The sequence below is a fragment of the Aplidium turbinatum genome, chromosome 1 (genome assembly GCF_918807975.1).
Source record: "Aplidium turbinatum chromosome 1, kaAplTurb1.1, whole genome shotgun sequence".
In the NCBI taxonomy this organism is placed as follows: Eukaryota; Metazoa; Chordata; class Ascidiacea; order Aplousobranchia; family Polyclinidae; genus Aplidium; species Aplidium turbinatum.
The window spans coordinates 30,752,977-30,773,545 of record NC_137472.1 but is presented as its reverse complement, the minus strand read 5'-3'; the positions used below and the strand labels follow the sequence as shown (position 1 = coordinate 30,773,545).

At 37.6% G+C, this 20,569-nt stretch overlaps 1 protein-coding gene across 3 annotated transcripts; it reads right to left on the bottom strand.

The window, feature by feature from the left end:
• Positions 1-33: 33 nt before the first annotated feature.
• LOC145778089 (uncharacterized) lies at positions 34-5,229 on the bottom strand. Of its 3 annotated transcripts, none has more exons than XM_082589504.1 (5): positions 4,626-5,229; positions 2,836-2,959; positions 2,322-2,394; positions 1,703-1,937; positions 1,092-1,295 (listed from the first exon to the last, which is right to left on the bottom strand). In XM_082589504.1, the coding sequence occupies exons 1-5, from the start codon at positions 4,636-4,638 to the stop codon at positions 1,225-1,227; spliced, it is 516 nt and encodes a 171-aa protein (XP_082445630.1). In that variant the 5' UTR covers positions 4,639-5,229; the 3' UTR covers positions 1,092-1,224. The 3 variants fall into 3 exon arrangements, with proteins under 3 accessions (XP_082445638.1, XP_082445630.1, XP_082445646.1); XM_082589520.1 differs by having other exon boundaries at positions 2,877-2,959; XM_082589512.1 differs by lacking the exons at positions 2,322-2,394; positions 2,836-2,959; positions 4,626-5,229 and adding exons at positions 34-280; positions 436-598 and having other exon boundaries at positions 1,085-1,295; positions 1,703-1,845.
• Positions 5,230-20,569: the final 15,340 nt, after the last annotated feature.

The window sequence follows — 20,569 nt, the reverse complement described above, 5'->3', positions numbered from 1 at the left end:
TTTTACACGACTTCTAAACCCGTGTTTTACACATCAAACCCGTGTTTAATATGGCAATTTATTTGGTACCAAAATCACACATGCCAAAAAACACAGATATAACTGAAGACAGTACAGCTGTTTCACACATCATCAGTTGGGCGAACCGTGCTGGATGAAGATGTCCTTGCAACTGACTGTCTTCTTATTCTCTTTTCAGCTGATTTGAGGAATTCTTGCACAACAGCTTTAACATCGCCCATGGTTGTGTCTTTTGTGTAACTGTATGTTCGAACTGATGCTGTAAGCAAAAAAGAGTTAGTGCTTAGTCACAAAAGCAATAGGCTAGCAATAGATATACAGAATTCTTCACGGATCAAATATATTAAAAATAGATTGCAACATACGTTCATTAAGCAGGGTATACGTGCAAAATCTAAAGTTTAGGCTACATACCATAAATTACAAAAATAAGTTTGCAATCTTTAATTGGGCGCTTGGAACCGCGTTGACCCATCCAATTAAACTTCGTCATAAGCTTATCCGTAAATACTCCAGAAAGAAGTTGCTTTACGTTCTTTTTGTAGTCCGTCGAAAAATACCGACTCAAATAAGAAATCTGCAAAACAACATTTATCATATAAAACTTAGACTTCACGGTTATATTCCATAGAATAAACGTAGAGCGCACTCATACTGCAAGCTGTTAAATTTCATTGTTAACAGTCAGGGCCGTGGAGTCAGAGCCGTAACAATGTTTATAGTTTAGCCAAAGGAGTCGGAGTTTTAAAAACTGCACTGACTCCTACCCCTATATAAAATTGAGGAATGCTCTACATTGCGAGGAATTTTAAAATTATCCATTGTCAGAGTGTCAAAAACTTTGGGAAATGTATATTTTGTTGTTTTGCTGCAAATCAATGAATCGTTGTTTTGCTGCAGTCAATGCTGGTTGAAATTCAAGAAATCTGCAGCAGTACCGACATTACAAAACTGTTTTAAAGAGGGTGAAAATAACCAGTATTTCTTGTATGTCTATTCTATGAGGAGAGTCGGAGTTGTGATACCGATTCCACAGCCATGTTAACAGTAAAAAAAAAATTACCAGTTTATTTTGAACAGTGCTGTTTCCCAGGTTGTGTTCAAGCTGATCAAAATCCTCCAGGCTGTTGATGGGAAAAGATGGAATGTCCGAAGGGGGTTCCTCTATTTGTTGAGCTAGTGCGCTTCTTTCGTTTGTCATTATTATATCCAATTATTCGTTGACAGAATTAAAATTCCCATAATTTCCAGTTGAGCAATTCCAATTCGTCGAACTGTGTGAAAAATAAATAGTTGCTTTAACATGATTTGGTGTTAGCAAAGGTGCTTTGCTTTGACAATACAAAAAGAATAGCTCCCAGGCTAGGGCAGTTGTGATTTAAGCAGCTGCCAAACAAGAAAAGCGAGTGGTAAATAATACTGCCAATTAAGAACAATGCTCTTGTAGGGGCGCTCACGTGAGAGACTCAACAGATCTTCCAAAATTCGAGAAACTGAATTTTCAAAATGCGCTGCTTGTGAGTAAAGATGGGAGTTACGAAGGATAAAAAAGAGAGTAAACATAAATAAACGAAGTGAAGAATTATAGCTAAAACTATATCATCACACCGATGCAGCTGAGCAATTGTTGAGCGAAGTTAATCGAACAAGTTTCAAGATTTTAATTTAACCAGGTGCAAACCTTCACTTTGCAGCGCAACAAATTCGTCACAAGATATGTTCTTGGTCACTTCAGGCGTAGTGTCGATTGCAACATTCAACTGATTGTCATCCAAGTGAAAATCAAGGACTGATTGTTCGCGCTCTGGACTTGATTGCTGTGGTGCCCTCACAGAGGAAGATTGTGGAAATTCCGGAACTTGTGGCAGTTGCTGCAAGGTTGTAGCAACCTCAGCTGCTCGTACAGGAGTAGAAACCTATGGAAGATTTAGTGACCGTCAGAGTGAACATTAACAAAATATATTTAGTGATATGCTTGGCTCCCTCTACACCCTCAAGTGTCGCACACGAAAACAAACTGACAACTATGTTATTCAGGACTGTCCAATCTATCGCTTTCTAACTAGGGCACATGCTGGTCTCAAAATCCTGGATGACGACAGCATATTTAGGCAACGTTCGAAAAGTTCTGATTGAACACCTTAATCCGTGCTATTAACCTTAAAAATGAGATTGCAATATTTTTTTAAAATCATATTACTTTTAGAAACCGCTCAATTTCTCTAAAAAACAACATCTAAAAATCGTCAAATTTTGGGATTATCATAATTAATAAGTGATTAAAGTATTTGTTTACTTACAGTAATGATATTTTCTGACTCCGGTGAGTCGCTTTCATCTGTATATGCAATCCTCATAGACAACCGGCAATTCCTGCATTTATAATTTGAAAACAGTTACTTCAGCTAGATGTCATGCTTGCCCTTGGTTATTGGTACATTACCTACTGATATCTCGTCAACATCAACATATTTTGCATATATACAACCAATCATCATGCAATAAACGTAGAAATGCATGGGTGTACGGTATCTTAAAGGATTAGCTTATATTTGCATCACGGTGTTGTCAGGTACAATGTAACAAGCCAAAATGTACTTACATTAGATACAATTTATACAACAATGTTACAAAAACGTTATATACAACTGCCACGTTAGTGTAACTGTGACTTCAATGCAATAAGTTACTATGATGCGAAGTACTGGCATGCACCCATGTATGATAATTAAGTTAAGGGTAAAATTAGTTTTGAGCAGTTAAAATCAAAATGAAATGAACAAATATCAGGGAAAAATGAATGCATTGTTATACCGCTTTCTTCTTTTCGATTTAGGTTGTCTACTATCATTTACTTCTTCTTCACTAGCTGCTGTTGAAACCAAATCAGAAGTATTTTCAGCATGTTGTAACTTTATCAGTGCTTTGGCCAAATCATCTGTTGCAAAATATTAACAGGTCATCTTCCGATAACAGTGATCAAGATTAGGAAAAACAATACACTGGAAAATAAGATCTCATGCATATTGCATATGGAATAATAACAATCTGCTAAAGCGGTTAAATGGAAATTACACACCTTTTTACAGTAATATTCATACCCAAATTTTTGTTGAACATGCTCAAAGAATGCCCCAAATTCAACGTAATTTTTCAAATTTTTCTGGGGGAGGACTCCCAGATCCCCCGCCGCTGGGTGTCGCCTTCGGCAATTACGCTGCCAGGCTTCGCCCGCCGACCGTAAAACCACCCCTCCTCCTCCCCTTTCAAAATACCTAGCTACGCTACTGAATTGGATCATTGTCATTGGGGCCCGCAAAGCATATTCCGCACAGGGCCCGAAATACCCTAAGACCGGCACTGTACTGGGGCGTTTCTTTCGTTTGTCATCATTACTGCAGAAGCGTAGCCAGGGGGGCAAAAGGGGCCATGCCCCCCCCCAAATTTTCAAAGTTTGGATTCCGAAGTTGAACCCTTTGTTGAAAATATAATATAATTTGTAGAAATTTAAATCGTTTTCCAAGACATCTGGCTATTAACACCCCCAGGATTTGTTTTAGACACACAGAAAGACACCAATAAATTTTGCAAATCGTAAATCGCGCAAAGTTGATGCGATTTACGCTTCTTTAAACTAATCTGTGGAAGCAATTTCAGAATCGCTTACTCTGTTGGGTTTTTGTGTAGCTGAGTTTTTTGTGTTCTCTAATTTTAGCCGCAGTTTTTGCCCATTCGTGTGTAACAGCTACCTTTAATAAGTTAATAGCTGTTTATCTGCCTACAAATTTCATACAATTATTACCCTGAAAGTGTTTCCAGAAAGCGCTATAATCCATAATTTGAGTGTAATTTTGCAAACTTTTTATGGGGGAGCACGCCCCGGACTCCCCTAAAATATGCGTGCTTTTGGCACGCTCTAACCCCCCGCGAGCCTTATTGCTTCCCTTGCTTAAACAAAATATATTTAGTGATATGCTTGGCTCACTCTACACCTACAAGTGTCGCACACAAAAACAAACTGACGACTATGTTATTCTGGACTGTCCAATGTATCGCGCTCCAACTGGAGCACATGCTGGTCTCGAAGTATTTTCAGCATGTTGTAACTTTATCAGTGCTTTAGCCAAATTATGTGTTGCAAAATGTTAACATGTCATCTTCCCATAACAGTGATCAAGCTTAGTAAAAACGATACACTGAAGAATAAGATCTCATGCATATTGCATATGGAATAATACCTAACAACCTGCTAAAGCGGTTAAATGGAAATTACATATCAAAAAATTGACAGCTAATTAAGACAAGCAGCTGTGCTGCAAAACTCCATATATTGGAAAACATATTATATACATATAGGTACATGTTGATTGTTGCATGAAACAACCTTGACACTTGGCAATGTAAATTAGTAAGAGAGAATCATAAGGCCAGTGAATTCCAACTCTTAACTCTTAAGTCACCATAATTATATATATGTATAATGTAGCCGGCCATTGGGTACTCTACTGGCAAAACCCTACCTCTGATTGTTTCCAACTTTTATTTAGGTGCCGTATGTATTATAACTTAATGGGTAGTATAAATTATTTAATATTAATGTTTACCTGTTTTGTACATAATTCGTACATGATACTTTTTCCAATTTGGATTGACATCTGAATTTTGTAGGCATAACTGGCGAACCTTGTAACCGGAAGCTCAGGCCAATAACATTCCAAAACATCATTATCATGAAATATCCATTTCTCTAGGACAAGATCAACTTCACCTCTTGATATAAAGTCTACGACTGAAAATGCTCTCAGTCATAGTCTTCATATATTTAATCTACAGAAGCACAAAATAGACTGGACTTACTTAACATAGACAGTAAAGCATTTTCAATCAGTGTTGTTTCTCAAGACTGCACATTAAATGATAGGCCAATCGAGTAAAACTATTCGTACAATAGAAATAAATGCACTGTCTACACTCTACAGCAAGCCCTGTAGCCTGTAGGTAGGTACCATACTTCGATAGATGACAAAAAACAAGCACAGCTTTTCGCTACCTTTCTGAACAGCACTGCACCATTTCGGTATGTTCATCGCGATTCGTGCACAATCTTTTGGTAAAAAGAAAGATTGAACCTTTTATCTTCAGGCGCTTTTCGGTAGATTTAAATCAGTTAATGATTTCTAAATATAAATGGAAGATTAATTAACACAAACCTTGTACCCTACTTAACAGTCACTCTAAAAAGTCCTCTCCTAAGCTGATAAGCAAATACTTAGTGAAATTCTGTGCCATTTTTTTATGTCACAGACTCACAGGGATATTTAATCAGGTGACCGCTGGTAACCGCGATATAAGGTTTACGAAAAATAAAGGGGAGAAATTCGGTTTTAATGAAAATTACATAATACTGTATTCCTGAGTTGCACAATTCCTATTGTAAAGATATTAACATAAAACACAACAAATAGCCTACTAGAGTTGAAAATTTATTTTAAACGAGAGAAACAAGATGAAACAAACTTGCTACTAGCGTGAAAAAAACACGTGTATAACACGTTAAAAACACGTGAGTATACAAAAAAAGTGAATATGCAACTGCCGAATTTTTTTAAAGATATTAACATAAAACACATCAAATAGCCTACTAGAGTTGAAATATTACTTTAAACGAGAAAAACAAGATAAAACAAACTTGGTACTGGCGTGTAAAAACACGTGTATAACACGTTAAAAACACGTGAGTATACAAAAAAAAGTGAATATGCAACTGCAGAGATTTTTTGAAGATATTATTATTATTATTATTATTTATTTGCGTCAAACAAAGTTGTCCATATCCAAAACAAAAACAACGAAATAATACACAAACTGAAAATGCACAAAGATCACAGAGAGATGGATGGATGCCGTCGGTTTAAAAGCTCACTAAATGGGCTATCTACTGTTACAAATTTATATACAATGAGCGTTGGAAGAATTGAAAGTATTCAGAGCGATAAAAACAATCAGATGACATCAGGTCTGATATAAAGCGATTGGAGGAGTGAATGCAACGGTTGATAAACGAAAACATGTTTTTTCTCAATAAAGCATCAAACGTTGTTATATTATACATTACTTGATATTCACGGGCACTGACATAACGAGGCAAGTTGTGCAATATTCTAAAAGAATCATTGTAAGCAACACGTAATCGTTTTATACTAGAAGATCTAAACTTGTTCCACAACTGGGATGCGTAAAAGGACATACAATAAGAGCGAAATACAATGTTTTTTACAGAGGGTGAGCATTTAGCGAAATGAGATTTTGCATTGTTTACAGCACAGTAGGCCTACTAACGTAAAACGCATCAAATACCCTACTAGAGTTGAAAAATTACTTTAAACAAGAAAAACAACATGAAACAAACCTGCTTCTGGCGTGTAAAAAACACGTGTATAACACGATAAAAACATGTGAGTATACAAAAAAAGTGAATATGCAACTGCCGAATTTTTTTAAAGATATTAACGTAAAACACATCAAATAGCCTATACTAGAGTTGAAATATTACTTTAAACGAGAAAAACAAGATGAAACAAACTTGGTACTGGCGTTTAAAAACACGTGTATAACGCGTTAAAAACACGTGAGTATACAAAAAAAAGTGAATATGCAACTGCAGAGATTTTTTAAAGATATTAACATAAAACGCATCATATAGGAAATAGCCTACTAGAGTTTAAAAATTACTTTAAACGAAAAAAACAAGATGAAACGAACTTGCTACTGGCGTGTAAAAAACACGTGTATAACACGTTAAAAACACGTGAGTATGCAGAAAAAAATGAATCCGCAATCGGAGAATTTTTTTAAACATATTAACATAAAACGTATCAAAAAGCCTACTAGAGTTGAAAAATTACTTTAAACGAGAAAAACAAGATGAAACAAACTTGGTACTGGCGTGTAAAAAACACGTGTATAACACGTTAAAAACACGTGAGTATGCAGAAAAAAATGGATACGCAATTGGAGAAATTTTTTAAAAGTATTAACATAAAACGTATCAAATAGCCTACTAGAGTAGAAAAATTATTTTAAACGAGAAAAACAAGATGAAACAAACTTGGTACTGACGTGTAAAAAACACGTGTATAACACGTTAAAAACACGTGAGTATGCAGAAAAAAATGAGTATGCAATTGGAGAAATTTTTTAAAGATATTAACATAATACGTATCAAATAGCCTACTAGAGTTGAAAAATTATTTTAAACGAGAAAAACAAGATGAAACAAACTTGGTACTGGCGTGTAAAAAACACGTGTATAACACGTTAAAAACACGTGAGTATGCAGAAACAAGTGAATATGCAACTGCAGAAATTTTTCAAAGATATTAACATAAAACGTATCAATTGATATTCTAGAGTTGAAAAACTTACTTCAAATATGATATAAAGCATTATTGCAATTGATGACATGTGTAAAAAATCTCGTGTTAATCACGTGTTAAAGAGGTGTAAAAAAAACGTACCCCAGTATTACACGAGTTCCCCCAGAATTTCACGTGTTTTTCACGAGCCAATGTTTATGGGGTTAATTAAAAATCAATTAATTATTGTTTCATTAGCAGTTTTGCAGTTCAAGTCAGTTTCTTCAATAAATCTCGCTAAACGTGAACTATAGCCTATAGGCTACTGAAAGTTTATAATTCAAGATTTCTGATTTTTTTTTTTAAATTTGGAGGTCATTTTTATCTGCGATCGTAATGCTGTGTGAAGCCGCCATGTGGGCTCAGGGATATCTAAAGAAGGGGATACGAAGGATTTTATTACGTCTGACAATAGAAGGGCTTTTGTTTATCGTAAATAATCTGTGTTTATCATAAAATGACAATTGGCACCGATTGTAGTTTAATAAATCTTGTTATGATAACTTGCATTGCGCTATTAGCATCAGGCCTGCATATTCACAGCATGCTCATTAGGGTGATTCAAAATCGATGAAAAAAAATTTTTTTTTGAAATATTTAACTCTCATCCCCTAAAAGTGTGATGAGTAAAGCAATAATATGATACATAAAAAAAATTTTGTCCTACTTAAAGGATTAGTGGTGGCACATCCAGTTTCAATTTTTGCAAATTGGATGAAATTTATTAAAAAATAACATAATTATTATTATGTCATTGAAATGGTAGATTTACTGATTCACATTATTCCACAAAGGAAGAACAACACCTAAAACACAAATACATGCTAAAAAAAGCTATCAAAGCTAGAATACAACCTGACAAATTAACACACACAAAACAAACAACAAAAAATTCGCGTTTTTGTTGGATCAATAATACTTGATAAATATCAAAATCACTCTCTTAAAAAATCATCAAATATTTACAAAGATTCAATGAATGCAGAAATGTTATTTTGTAATGTAGATATGTGTTCAGTCATTATCATAAAGTTTATGCACATTATTGTTTTTCAATCTGGCTCACAACGGTATTCTTACACTGTCTGGAAATTTTTTTGTTGCTCAGTCACCTCTTGAAGAAGAAACTGAAATTGCTCTTCAGTCTCCGAAAGCAGCTTGTTAAATCGCTGTACCAGAGCCACACCTCGTTCGACATGATCGTTAGCCACTTTTAGAGCCAACACCTGGGTTTTATCTCTGTCATCCCAAGTAATCGGATCTAATGAAAGGAGCTCATGTGAAATGTCTGGCTTATGGAAAAATTCCATAGTGTCTTTTGACATAAAGTCCTGCAGCTCCTTTTCAGCAATTCTGGACGGAGGTTGTTTTTGCCCTCCAGGTTTTGTTGCATTCTGAGAGAGCTCATCATTTTCCTCTTGGTTTCCAAGCTCACCGAGGTATTAAAAAAAGCCAGAGCTACTAATTCTTCTGACACGTATCGTACCATATGTGGTGTGAAAGTTTGTTTGATGTAGCTTTTGAAAGACCTGAGCAGATATGTTTATACCCTAAGACTAAGAGCTATTTCATTAAATTAAGATCTTGTCGTGGAGCTTCACTTGGCAAAATGCAAGTAATCCATGCTTTCACATATACTAATGAAGCAAAGAGTCAGCTTAAATTGGCTGCGAAAAAGCAAAATGTTTTAACAGTACAATACCTTGGGCTTGGACTTCCATCGAGTGTGGTGGAATGCACCTGGACAGCGGAAGGCAACCCCATTGTGAGGTTGTTCTCCTAAAAAAGTTATAAGCAATTCCAGCAGGTCTCGGTAATAATCTCGTGGGTGTCTTACAGACAATTGTTCAATTGCAAATGTCAACAGATCTGCACAAACTGGCTAGATGAAGTTATTGACATGTGCATCAGTTGGGCCTGGCTGGTAATTGGATTGATCAATAAAGTTCCATTTTTCGTGAAACCGCTTGAAGAGGCTGATGCCTGGAGCAGAGGACATATCAAATTTTGTTTGAAATGTGCTTTTCAAAATAAGTTCCATAATGTGATCATCATCATCATTAAGTTCCTTCCTCTCGTCGAGGGTTGGAGGCAATGAGATGCCAAGTTTCTCTGTTTTGAGCTTTTTCTTTTGCAGTTTTGTAGTTAAGTCCTGACCAGTCTTCAATATCATTAGTCCAAATTCTTGGTGGTCTGCCCCTATTTCGTTTGCCGTTCATTTTTCCTTCTAGTAGTTGTGTTTGAATAGAATTATTGCGAATCATGTGGCCAAAATATTTCAATTTTCTTGATTTAATTGTTTGTAGAACTTCCATGTTGGTTTGTATTCTGGATAGTACATCTTTGTTTGTGATTTTATCCTTCCATGAAATTTTAAGCAATATGTTTAAGCATAATGTGATATCTGCAAGCAAAGTGAAGTAACTTTTCCTAAGTTTTTGCTCCAAGAGTGCATGCACCAGCGTGTTGGCCGGTGTTTGAGGCAGTGGTGTCAAAGCACATGGCCCTCACTTTCGCACTAACTTCCCATTCTTCAAGTGCATTAAAAACAGCAGTTGCCATTATGTCTCCAGTTCCTGAAGCAAGTTTCGGTACCCAGAGAAGCTTGGAAATGCTGTGACCGGAAACTGGTATTGGTAAATGGTCCATATGCTGCTTGCCTACCAGATCTTCGAGGAGCTTGCCATCCCAATGCACTTTTAATGGCTCATTAGGATTTTAGAATGGAACTGATCTTTTGTTTCGTTCATAATTAATGTTTAGTCGATACTTTTGTCAATGGTGTCTTATGGTAGAAGAACTTAGCCTGAATTGAGCAGGGTCTCCACCCACCCCCGCCACTGTTTCTGCTGATATATTACACAGCTCTCATGTCAGTGACCCCTGTGCGATCTAACGCAGCTGCAAGACCAGGTGATGACTTTTTCAGGCACTCTTTCTTCTGGTTTACGAAATTACTGCCATGTGCTTGTAATATTTACCCAGTTTTTGATATATTCTACAGTAGCATCTTGACCAAGAATTTCTGTGGTTCTGGTCAAAACAATGGTAGATTGGTAGTGTAACGCATATAGCAGGGGCGGGCAACTTCTCCAGTCGGCGGGCCTGAAATGGGAAAATGAAGTGCTTGGCGGGCCGGATTCATGAATCGCTACATTAATCGCGTATTCATCCACCTAGACAAGGAATAAATTGTATTCCATGCAATGTAAACTTTAAGTTTAAAGCATAGAGACCAAAAACAGTATTAAAGAATTTATTAACAATTAACGTAATGTAGGCCTACTTCAATAGCTGCTGAAGTCAATGAGACATTTGTGGTCGATCAAAGTTGTCAACAAGTTCTTTGAATTCTGGCTGCATGTCGGATGTAGAAACCTCAGTAAAGACTGCACATCATGAACATCAGTGAAATTGGGTCGCGGCTTTGTCTTGTTAATGTTCATGATCGAAAATGTTTGCTCGCAAATGTATGTAGACCCGAACAGAACAATAGTTTCATGGCCATCTTTCTCAGGTTGGTAAACTTGGACTCATTCAGTGACGCATAAAATTTGTCAATGCTTTTAGATTGGAATATCTCTTTCAGGGGTGAGTCACATTGCAAATCAATCAATTCCAGCTGTAGAGCATCCGGCACCTTTTCAAAGTCAGTTGTAATGGGTGATGACAAGAGATCAAACTCAGCAGAAAGTTTCTGGAAGTCCTCAAAACGACGACCAAATTTATTGTCTGGTGCAGATATCATATTGGTGTACTTCTCAATTGTCATCATCTGGGGTACCATAGTTTCGAGTGTTGGAAAGGGTGTTGTGATATTCTGATTAACCCTTAACATACCAAGCGGGGTCTCGTAGGGACCCCAGACGTGAATTTTTTTATCTCCCGCCTTACCTATAGCAACAACTTTTCTCATTATCTGTGTATGTGTCATAAATTTAAGCAAGTTCAGTATAGTGCAACAAAAATTAAAAAAATATTTGAAACATATGCAAAAAACAGCATAACGTTACCTAGGGTCCTGATGGGACCCCCCTTGGTATATTAGGTTACAAATGCTGAATATTATCCAGTTAACTTCACGCGAAAAATGACCTTACATTTTGCCAGAGTTTGAGAATTTGATAACAAATCAACACGTGGTCAAAGAAATGAAAATGCTAAACTTGCAGCTTTTCGCGAAATTTGGGATGGATTTGTAGAAAACTGCAAAAAAATCTATAAGCCATTTGAAGAAGTAACGGTAGATGAACAATTAGTCTCTTTCCGAGGGAAATTTCCAATGAGACAGTACATGAAAGCAAAACTAGCAAGATAGGGAATTAAAGTGTGGGCAGCTGAAGACGTGAAAACCACTTACCTGTATAATCTCCAAGTCTATACTGGAAAACTTCTTGGGAGTGCACCAGAGAAAAATCAAGGACGTCTGATTGTGTGTACTGTGTGACATGATGAAATCACTGTTTGCAACTGGAAGAAGTGTTACCACAGATATTTTTTTTACATAAGTGCCAACTGCAGAATTTTTGCTCCAGAAAAATATCACCAAGACAGGAACACTGAGCAAAAAAGTCAGATATTCCTTCAGTTATGGAAGTTGCGAAGGGACGATATTTTTTATAGTCAAACTTTATCTTTTCAGATAAACTGTCAGTTGTAAGCTATGTGCCTAAAAAAACAAGACGGTTCGTTTACTATCTTCTCAGTATCTTGATGATTCACTATCTAATGAAGATCACAAGAAACCCAACATGATACTTGAATATAACTGTACAAAAGGCGGAGTGGATGATGCAGACAAGTTGGTGAGTGAATATTCTTGTGCCAGACGAATGTCAAGATGGCCTTTCCGACTTTTTATGAACGTGCTTGACATTGGAGTCCTGAGTTCCTATATCACTTGGGTGTTCAAAAACAGAGACTGGAACAGTAGAAAATCTAATCGAGGATATTATTTCTTGATGGAGTTAGGCAAAGAATTGACGAAACCTAATGTCTTGCGCAGAGCATGTAATCCATCTGGTTTTCAGCTTCACATCGTTAGAGCTATTGAAGGTATGGGAGTTTCTGTAGCTCGAAACACGAAGCTTCAAATATATTCTTAACGTCAAGGCAGCTAGTGAGACAGAAGAGAAGAAGATGTTTTCAATGTCCTTGAAACAACAATAGAAAAGTTAACATTATATGCTCCAAATGCAAACGTTTCCTTTGCGAACAGCACCGAGTCACCAACACAACTGTGACAAGTGCAAAAGAATGTGAAGATGACAGTGAATGAACTGTGTGTTTATGAATATGATCCTTTGTCTAAGTAATTTGTAGAAACACATATATTATATTATACTGTATGTGTTGCTAAGACTAAAATTTTAGTTTTTATAACACTTGGGGTAAAAACAGGGGTTTGTTACAGTGTCATAAAAATGGCATCTGCTTTACTTACAGTTTCAGCAATCTTCCTTTGTTACATAAGCTGTATAAACTGTAATCTTAGTAGCCTAAGGATGAAGAAAGTAGACTACAAGTTGGCTCTTGTGCTTTAGTGTGCCGGTATACTGATTGTATGTATTGTGAGAGAACGCAAAACTGGCTCAGCCAATTTGCCGTTTGTCATTTCCAAGGAAGAATGGCCTCCTTCATCCCCAAACCTGAACCCCCTAGACTTTGGCATCTGGTCTTACCTGGTGAGCAGGGTTTCGACTAAACACCACCAAAGTTTGGAAGCGCTGAAGGCTAGTTTGAAAAAAGAATGAGCCAAAATACCTCAAAGAGCTATTCATGACTCTTGCAGGTCCTTTTCGAAGCGTCTCCGACTTATTATCGACGCAAATGGCCGACACAATGAGTAAAACTTGTTTTTCCTAAATATTTATTTATTTGACAATAATATTACATGTTTATTACTCAATTTTTATCTACCATTTGTTAAATACATTTGTTTGAAGTTGTAACGTTAATTATTGATGACTCTGTATATATTATACTGTATACTTTAAGGTTAAGCAATAAAAACGATGGGGTCCTTGGAGGACCCCACCTTGGTAAACGACGTTCGTGAGCTAGGCTTGGTATGTTAAGGGTTAAGCAGGCGAGAAAACAGTTTTAGCTTCACCCTGAATGCCTTCACTGTTGAGTACATTTCGTGAGTAAAAGTGCCCTTCCCTTGAAGTCTGGCGTTCAATTCATTCATAATTATGTTCAAAGAGATCAACTAAAAACGCCAGATCTGATAGCCATTCTGAATTTCTGAGTTGAGGATGTTCTGTATCTTTCTCTGTTATCTCCAAAAACCATAATATATCCGTTGTCAGGTCGAAACACAACATGCTTGTCACTTGACTAAAAACCGAAAACAAAGAATCAAAGAACCAAAGAATAACTAACAGTCACTATTATTTGACGTAGGAAGCAAGTAGTGGGGGATTGCGGCAGAGTGTGGCCGCGGGCCACATTATCATGTTAAGACCGGAAACTGTCTGCGGGCCGGGTCCGGCCCGCGGGCCGTATGTTGCCCGCCTCTGGCATATAGGAAAACTATGAAAATTTTGCATGGGCTGTGCCACCTCTAAATGATGTCTGATTTTAAAAATCTTTTGGAATACATGTTTTTGCATGATGCATCACATATCTAAGGGGTGAGAATGATGAAAAAAAAAATTTGTTTTTTTTGAATCACCCTAATGCTCATGGTTGCTTGTTAATTCAACTACCGTACCCATGTTTACTTGCTTTACATCTAGCCGACTGCAAAGGCTTTGTTAAGAAAATCAGCTTACTGGTAACTTTTCAACTGTCTTTGTAAACAAGTAGGCTATTCTTTAAGTATAGCCTATCCTCAACGTAACATTTGCTAACTGTCTTTTGTAGCTGGCCGTACCAGCTGCATTACAAAACTTTCTGCAATTGTAAAAAGAACCACATGTTTAAAGCACTACAAACTACCGCCCTGGTAGTGTCAAGAGAATAAGGCAATCGCTGTGAGCCTTCGTGTCCCCTTCTCTAGATATCCCTGTGTGGGCTACTGGGCTGTGTTAAGAAATGTTGACGAACGACGTCAAAGACACATATGACGACGAAACACCCGTAGCGTGCGAAAAACGAGCTAAGCAAGTTGAGCTATATAGTAGACCACCATGCAACTGGTTGTCTGTGTATTGTCTACAGCAGGCATCATCAATTCATCATGTGCCGTCTCCGAGCCGCTAGTTGGCTGTCATTTGCTTCCACACGTCATCTTCCTCCTCTATTCACAGCGAATAGCAGCCATAGATTGAAAAAAATAGTAGGCTACTGAAATTGCCACTGCAGGTTGTCTGTGTCTTGGATCTCTAAATGTTCACAAAACTCAGATTTGGGTCGCACTGAAAAAAGTTTTGAAACCACACTTCGAAAGATTACTTAAGTTGTCAAGTTAGTAATTAATGTCCTTGTGTACCGATTGCGACTTCACAGCCCCACACATTTGAAAATTGTAACGAATTCGGTTTTTACGTAGAATTTACATAGGCCAAATCGATAATTAATTTTTCTTGTTCCATTACTCATCACTAGGTGTCACACTCTCGTTTGGTATAAAACTTATTGCAAATTAGCTGCCTCTATGAAATTGAAACATTTGGTAAGTTGCACGCATGATATCAGTAAGTTACTTTTTTGAGGTGCTAGTTGGGGTTCAAATGGGATTTCTACAATGCAAACTAATCTTTATCAAGAGCAATTATACTTGGCTTTAATGAAATTAAACTGTTAAAAATTATCAATGACAGGCACATAGGCGTAGCCAGGGGGGGGCGAAAGGGGTCATGGCCCCCCCCCAATTTTCCAAGTTTGGATTCTAAACTTGAGCCCTTTGTTGAAAATGTAATAAAATTTGTAGAAATTTGTAACGTTTTCCAAGACATCTGGCTATTAACACCTCCAATGACTTGTTTTAGACACACGGAAAGACACCAATAAATTTTGCAAATCGTAAATCGCGCAAAATTTACACGATTTACGTTTCTTTGAATTAATTTGTGAAAGCAATTTCAGAAAGGCTTACTCTGTTGGGTTTTTGTGTAGTTATTGAGTTTTTGGTGTTCTCTAATTTTAGCCGCAGTTTTTGCCCGTTCGTGTGTAAGAGCTACCTTTAATAAGTTAATAGCTGTTTATCTGCTAATAAATTTCATACAAATATTACCCTAAAAGTGTTTCTAGAAAGCGCTATAATCCATTATTTGAGTGTAATTTTTCAAAATTTTCTGGGGGAGCATGCCCCCGGACCCCCCTAGATTACGCGTGCCTTCGGCACGCTCTAACCCCCCACCACTTTCCCTTGCTCACCCCACCAGGATACGCCACTGCACATCAAGTGGCGATGGCTTAAATCAAACACTTTGTCGTTCTCTTCAGATCATCAAATATTTGGCCCCCCCCCCAAATGTTTTTCCTGGCTACGCCACTGGACAGGCATGGAGGAATCATTTTAAAAGTAAGTTGGCCTAGAAGCACAGCAGTCAAAGTCAATTCAACTTCGCCCCCCCAGACCCCTCATAACATTGTTGTATTACTAATACTTGAAATTCTTTATACATTGTGCTTTCATGGTTGCTTTTCATGCCAACAAGCGAAATTTTTCCATTTTTGAGCTCGATTCGGCAAAAACATTTACAAAATTGTTAAAATGCTATATAGAGCTGTACAAAATATGGCGATGTACACACAAATAAAAAGGCAACAATACACACACAGTTATAATACCACATTGGAGTAATAATCTGCAGCATTATACAGTACGGTAGGCCTACATACATATGCAATGATATCATTGTTTTAACCATAGAGAATAATTATATTGATTGATAGATTGCTCCACCAATCACACGCAACCACACCCACACGCAGTGGCGTACGCAGGATTTTCTCAAGGGGGGGCCATTGAGAGTAGCGTAGCCAAGAATTTTGAAAGGGGGGGGCTTTGACGACCGGCGGGCGAAGCCCGACGGCATTTTCGTTTAAGACGACACCCAGCGGCGGGGGGTCTGGGGGGCCTTCCCCAGAAATTTTTGAAAAATTACTTTGAATTTGGTGCATTCTGAGAGCATTTTCAACAAAAATGTGGGTATGAATATTCCTGTAAAATGGTGCTGTCAGGTGGCATAGCAAAAGGATAAGATCATGTTTTCTTCGGCATTTTTCGGAAATAAAGCTAAGTCTCTATGTTTTCTTGTTGTTAATTCCTGGCTGAGATGTTTGGTATTGGCAAAACTCGCTCTTTTAATGCAGTTTTGTTTAAAATTAGGCAAGTTTTTTTTAGACTGAAACCATCATTCCCAAGCATAAAGAGACTGAAAGCATCATTCTCAATATCGTGACGTCACACGCGTGCCAAAGTGGGGTTGTAACCCCCAAGGCCCAACCCCCCTCTTGGCTATGCCACTGGCCATTGATATCCCTAGTTTAGACTTTATCCATTTCTCTCTCAGTAATCACTATAATAGGCTTACAGAACACTATGCTACATTGGCATACCTGGGGTGGGGTAGGTGGATTGGGCTATGTATTTCGTATTGGCTTAGTCTATAAAACAACATTGTTACAGTAATTGCTTTGACAGAGCAATGCAAAACATATTAAATGCCTTAATCTATACGTCGTTAGCTACTAAAACATTTTTAAGGGTGGGAGGGGGCATGGCCCAATGCCGCCCCCCCTGCGTACGCCACTGCCCACACGTGCTGCCCATCAATAGTGGGCTCAACAGAAAAGTTTGAAGATTGGATTTCATCATTGAGCTATCAAAGATAATGAAACTACATAGTGTGTATCAAATAAGTGAAGACTTTTTTTTTGGGATTATCTCTCTGATTTGTCATTTTCAGTACCCTTTCAAAGAAATTTGACTTTCAAAAGTGGGTGAGCCAGGCCTACCCAGAATATAAAGTAGGTGGGCCCAGGCCCACGTGGTTCCTCCATAGTTTATTTGGTGTACTCATGTAAAAAAAAGTTTACTGAGGTAAAATACTGCATTATAATTGTAGATAATATTATAAACCAGGGGTGTGCAACCTTTTTTACAGGAGGGCCAGATATAAATAACTGGGTGAAACCGCGGGCCGCATGTTTATTTAACATATGATTTCTAGTAGTTGCAGGCACAAAAAAGTAGTTTTTTGTTATTCAATATTCATATGGTATTATTAGGGGATTTCCTTGCAGAAATAATTAGTTAAGACCTATAAATTTCTGAAGAAAACTGCTATTTAAATCCATTGTCACACAGTCTTTAAACGAGTTCAGTGAGAAGTTTGCAGCTGGCTTCTTTTCCCCATGGATTTTTCCAAATTTACTTCAATGGAAGTGCTAGCAATTCGAAGTCCATTTTCCAAGTGTTCGTCTGTCAGAACCGATCGATAGGGAGATTTTATGACGCCCATTTTAGAAAAAAATTGTTCGCACAAATACGTTGAGCCAAAAAGAGCCATTTTTGAAGCCATGAATTTTTTCAAATGTGGAAAGTCATCTTGGTTGAGATGTTTTCGGTAAAAATCGCCAAGATTCATTTCTAAATACTTTGCTTTCAAATTCGTTTTCTCTTGAAGATCAATCAGTTCAAGTTGGATATCACCTGGTGCTTTGTCAATGTCTGTGTTGATGGTTGAATGGCGAAGAAAATATATCAAACAAATGTTCATGAGATTTAAAGTCCTTGAAATGAGACAAAATTTATACAACGATTTTTCAAGTTGGTCTGCAAATTCAGTTTTCTTCTGAGGATGCATTCCATGGTCTCTTAAAGTTGAAAAGTGGAAAAGATTTCCTGTCTGTATGTGGCTTTCCAAAGTCGTAATTTGTTCATAAAGCCTTTTATGTGACCATACATCTCATTCGCATACTGTTTTTTTGCTGCAGTCTTGTATTGAGTTCATTCAATTGTTTTTTTTTGCCCTTTTCAATTGCCACTTTTTCAATTTTTTTTTTTCTTCCAATACCTCTACTTCTTTACTTCTAATTTTAACAAACCTGCTATTTTGACTGGTTCAACAAATTTGGCAAGGAATGGGCCGCTAGGCTGAAGTTGTTCTAATCCAACTGCTTGTATAGGCTAGGCCTACATTAGGCAACTGCTAAATTTGACGCAAGCCGGCTCTACAAAAGGTCTAAAGCAAGAGATCAAATAAAAAATCGATAAAGCCTGAGACGAGAGCAGGGCTCCGCCTTTGATCGTCTGACGTTCCAAATAATTAAATACAACGGATTAGCGGTGGCCGGTGGGAAATTTCTAAAATGGTTCACAGAAGGTGCGAAATTACAATAATCCACTCCACAATGAATGGTTCACATGTAGCAGACTAAACTAAATTATAAACACGGTTCGCGGGCCGCACACAATTTAAAATTGGCACATCCTTGCGGGCCACACAATTTTTCTTCGCGGGCCGCATTTGGCCCGCGGGCCGCACGTTGCACACCCCTGTATAAACCATACAGGTACATGAATGCATACAATGTAGGCTATGTATGCCTGTATAAAACCAAGCAATAATTAGAAAGAAAGTAAATTTGAGGAGAAAGAGAGCTTTTTCACTGTTTAGCATACCGATAGCAGGACACGTTGGCCACGTGGCCATCTTACCTTCCATGGTGGGCCAAATTACCTGCACAGGCGGGCAAGATGGTCCATATTATTTATTTCGAAAAACTTCAAAAATTACATACTTAGCAATGTTGGTTTGATGTAAGAATATGTCCACCTCTAGAGTGATAAATCCTCTACTCTTCAATAGCATTTGCTTTAACATAAGTTTTGTTATTAGCTCACAAATTCAATTTTACATTTTGCTGGACCAACTTACCCGAGTCTCCCCTACCTGATGGATGAACATAAATATTGAAAGATTCAAATTTTGTAATTGAAATGTGGCATTAATTACATTTGGAAGTAGGCTATAACTGTAATTTGAAAATTTCAGATTAATGTTATCGTAATGTAAGCTTACCATATTTAAAAAAGTTGATGGTATAATCGTAATTGAACTGAAAACTATGTACCATAGCCTAAATTGATCAAACCCTGGCCTATAGGCCACCAAACAAATAGCCTATTATAGATAAACGGCGCTTATCTTCTGATGATAGTAATGATGGACTGGAGCATTGAAGTGGAGCCTTAGTCAGTGATGGCCTTAAAGTTTTGTGCGCCCTGGGAGAGAAGTAATATGAGGGCCCCTACAGCCCGGTATCAACAAAAAACTCAAATCACCATAAATCATAATAGACCCTCGGCTCCAGATGCTCACACGACGACGATAATAACACGAAAATAAATTAACATGATACAACAACAAACAGCGATGTTAAGCGAGAAAGGTGTATTTCATGCTGTGACATCTTCTCATCACTCTGATGCTATGTTGTACCACCACATCCAGTGCCCTGCGAATCCTGTACGCCACCCGTCTGAAGTAGGCTACTTACACAAAGTGCACCTTTCTAGCTTTTATTGCGGCAAACTCTTTAATAAGAGAAGAATGGTCCAATGTTTTTCCATGTTGTGCTCAATTGAAACAACAGCTATAAAAGTAAAAAAAACTAAACACCTTCAAACAGGGTTGCCAGGTGCTGGTTGAAAAAATATGCAAAATCGACTCTAAAAAAAATATGCAAACTATAAACTATGGTGGAAACGTTTAAGTTAGTCTACTGCTTTCTGCTAGTGCTTAATGTAAATTTTATTTGTGCATATTTTAGACAAGCGCGGGCCCTGGGCGGCCACCCAGTTTGCCCCAAAGGCCACCACTGGTCTTACTGAGAAGTAGCATACTACAGAAAAGTGAAAAGTACAACAGGCCAACTGATCTTTTGCGTTCCTTCCATTCTTTAGTCTGTAAGCCAAAATTAATCACACCACGTTAAACGCATTTTAAAGGCCATGTTTATATTGTTTAATGTATAAATGCAAGTATGTTATCAGGTGGGCAGTAGCGCTGCCACTTTTTAGTAGTATTAGTAGCGATAGCGCCACAGCAGTTTTGTTGGAGTAACGGCTGTGGTAGCGCGGTACTTTTTTAATGTAGCGGAGAAGTGCTGCATTTCTTTTAGTCGCACTCCCGCTAACCGCTAATTTCCAATTTAAAGTGAAAAAATGACTTGTT

Excerpts from the sequence above, each read along its gene's own strand:
- LOC145778089 (XM_082589504.1), bottom strand. Across the intron at positions 1,938-2,321 it reads AGTCAGAAAATATCATTACT|GTTTCTACTCCTGTACGAGC; the intron begins GTAAGTAAACAA and ends AATCTTCCATAG. Across the intron at positions 1,296-1,702 it reads TGTTGCGCTGCAAAGTGAAG|TTCGACGAATTGGAATTGCT; the intron begins GTTTGCACCTGG and ends TTTTTCACACAG.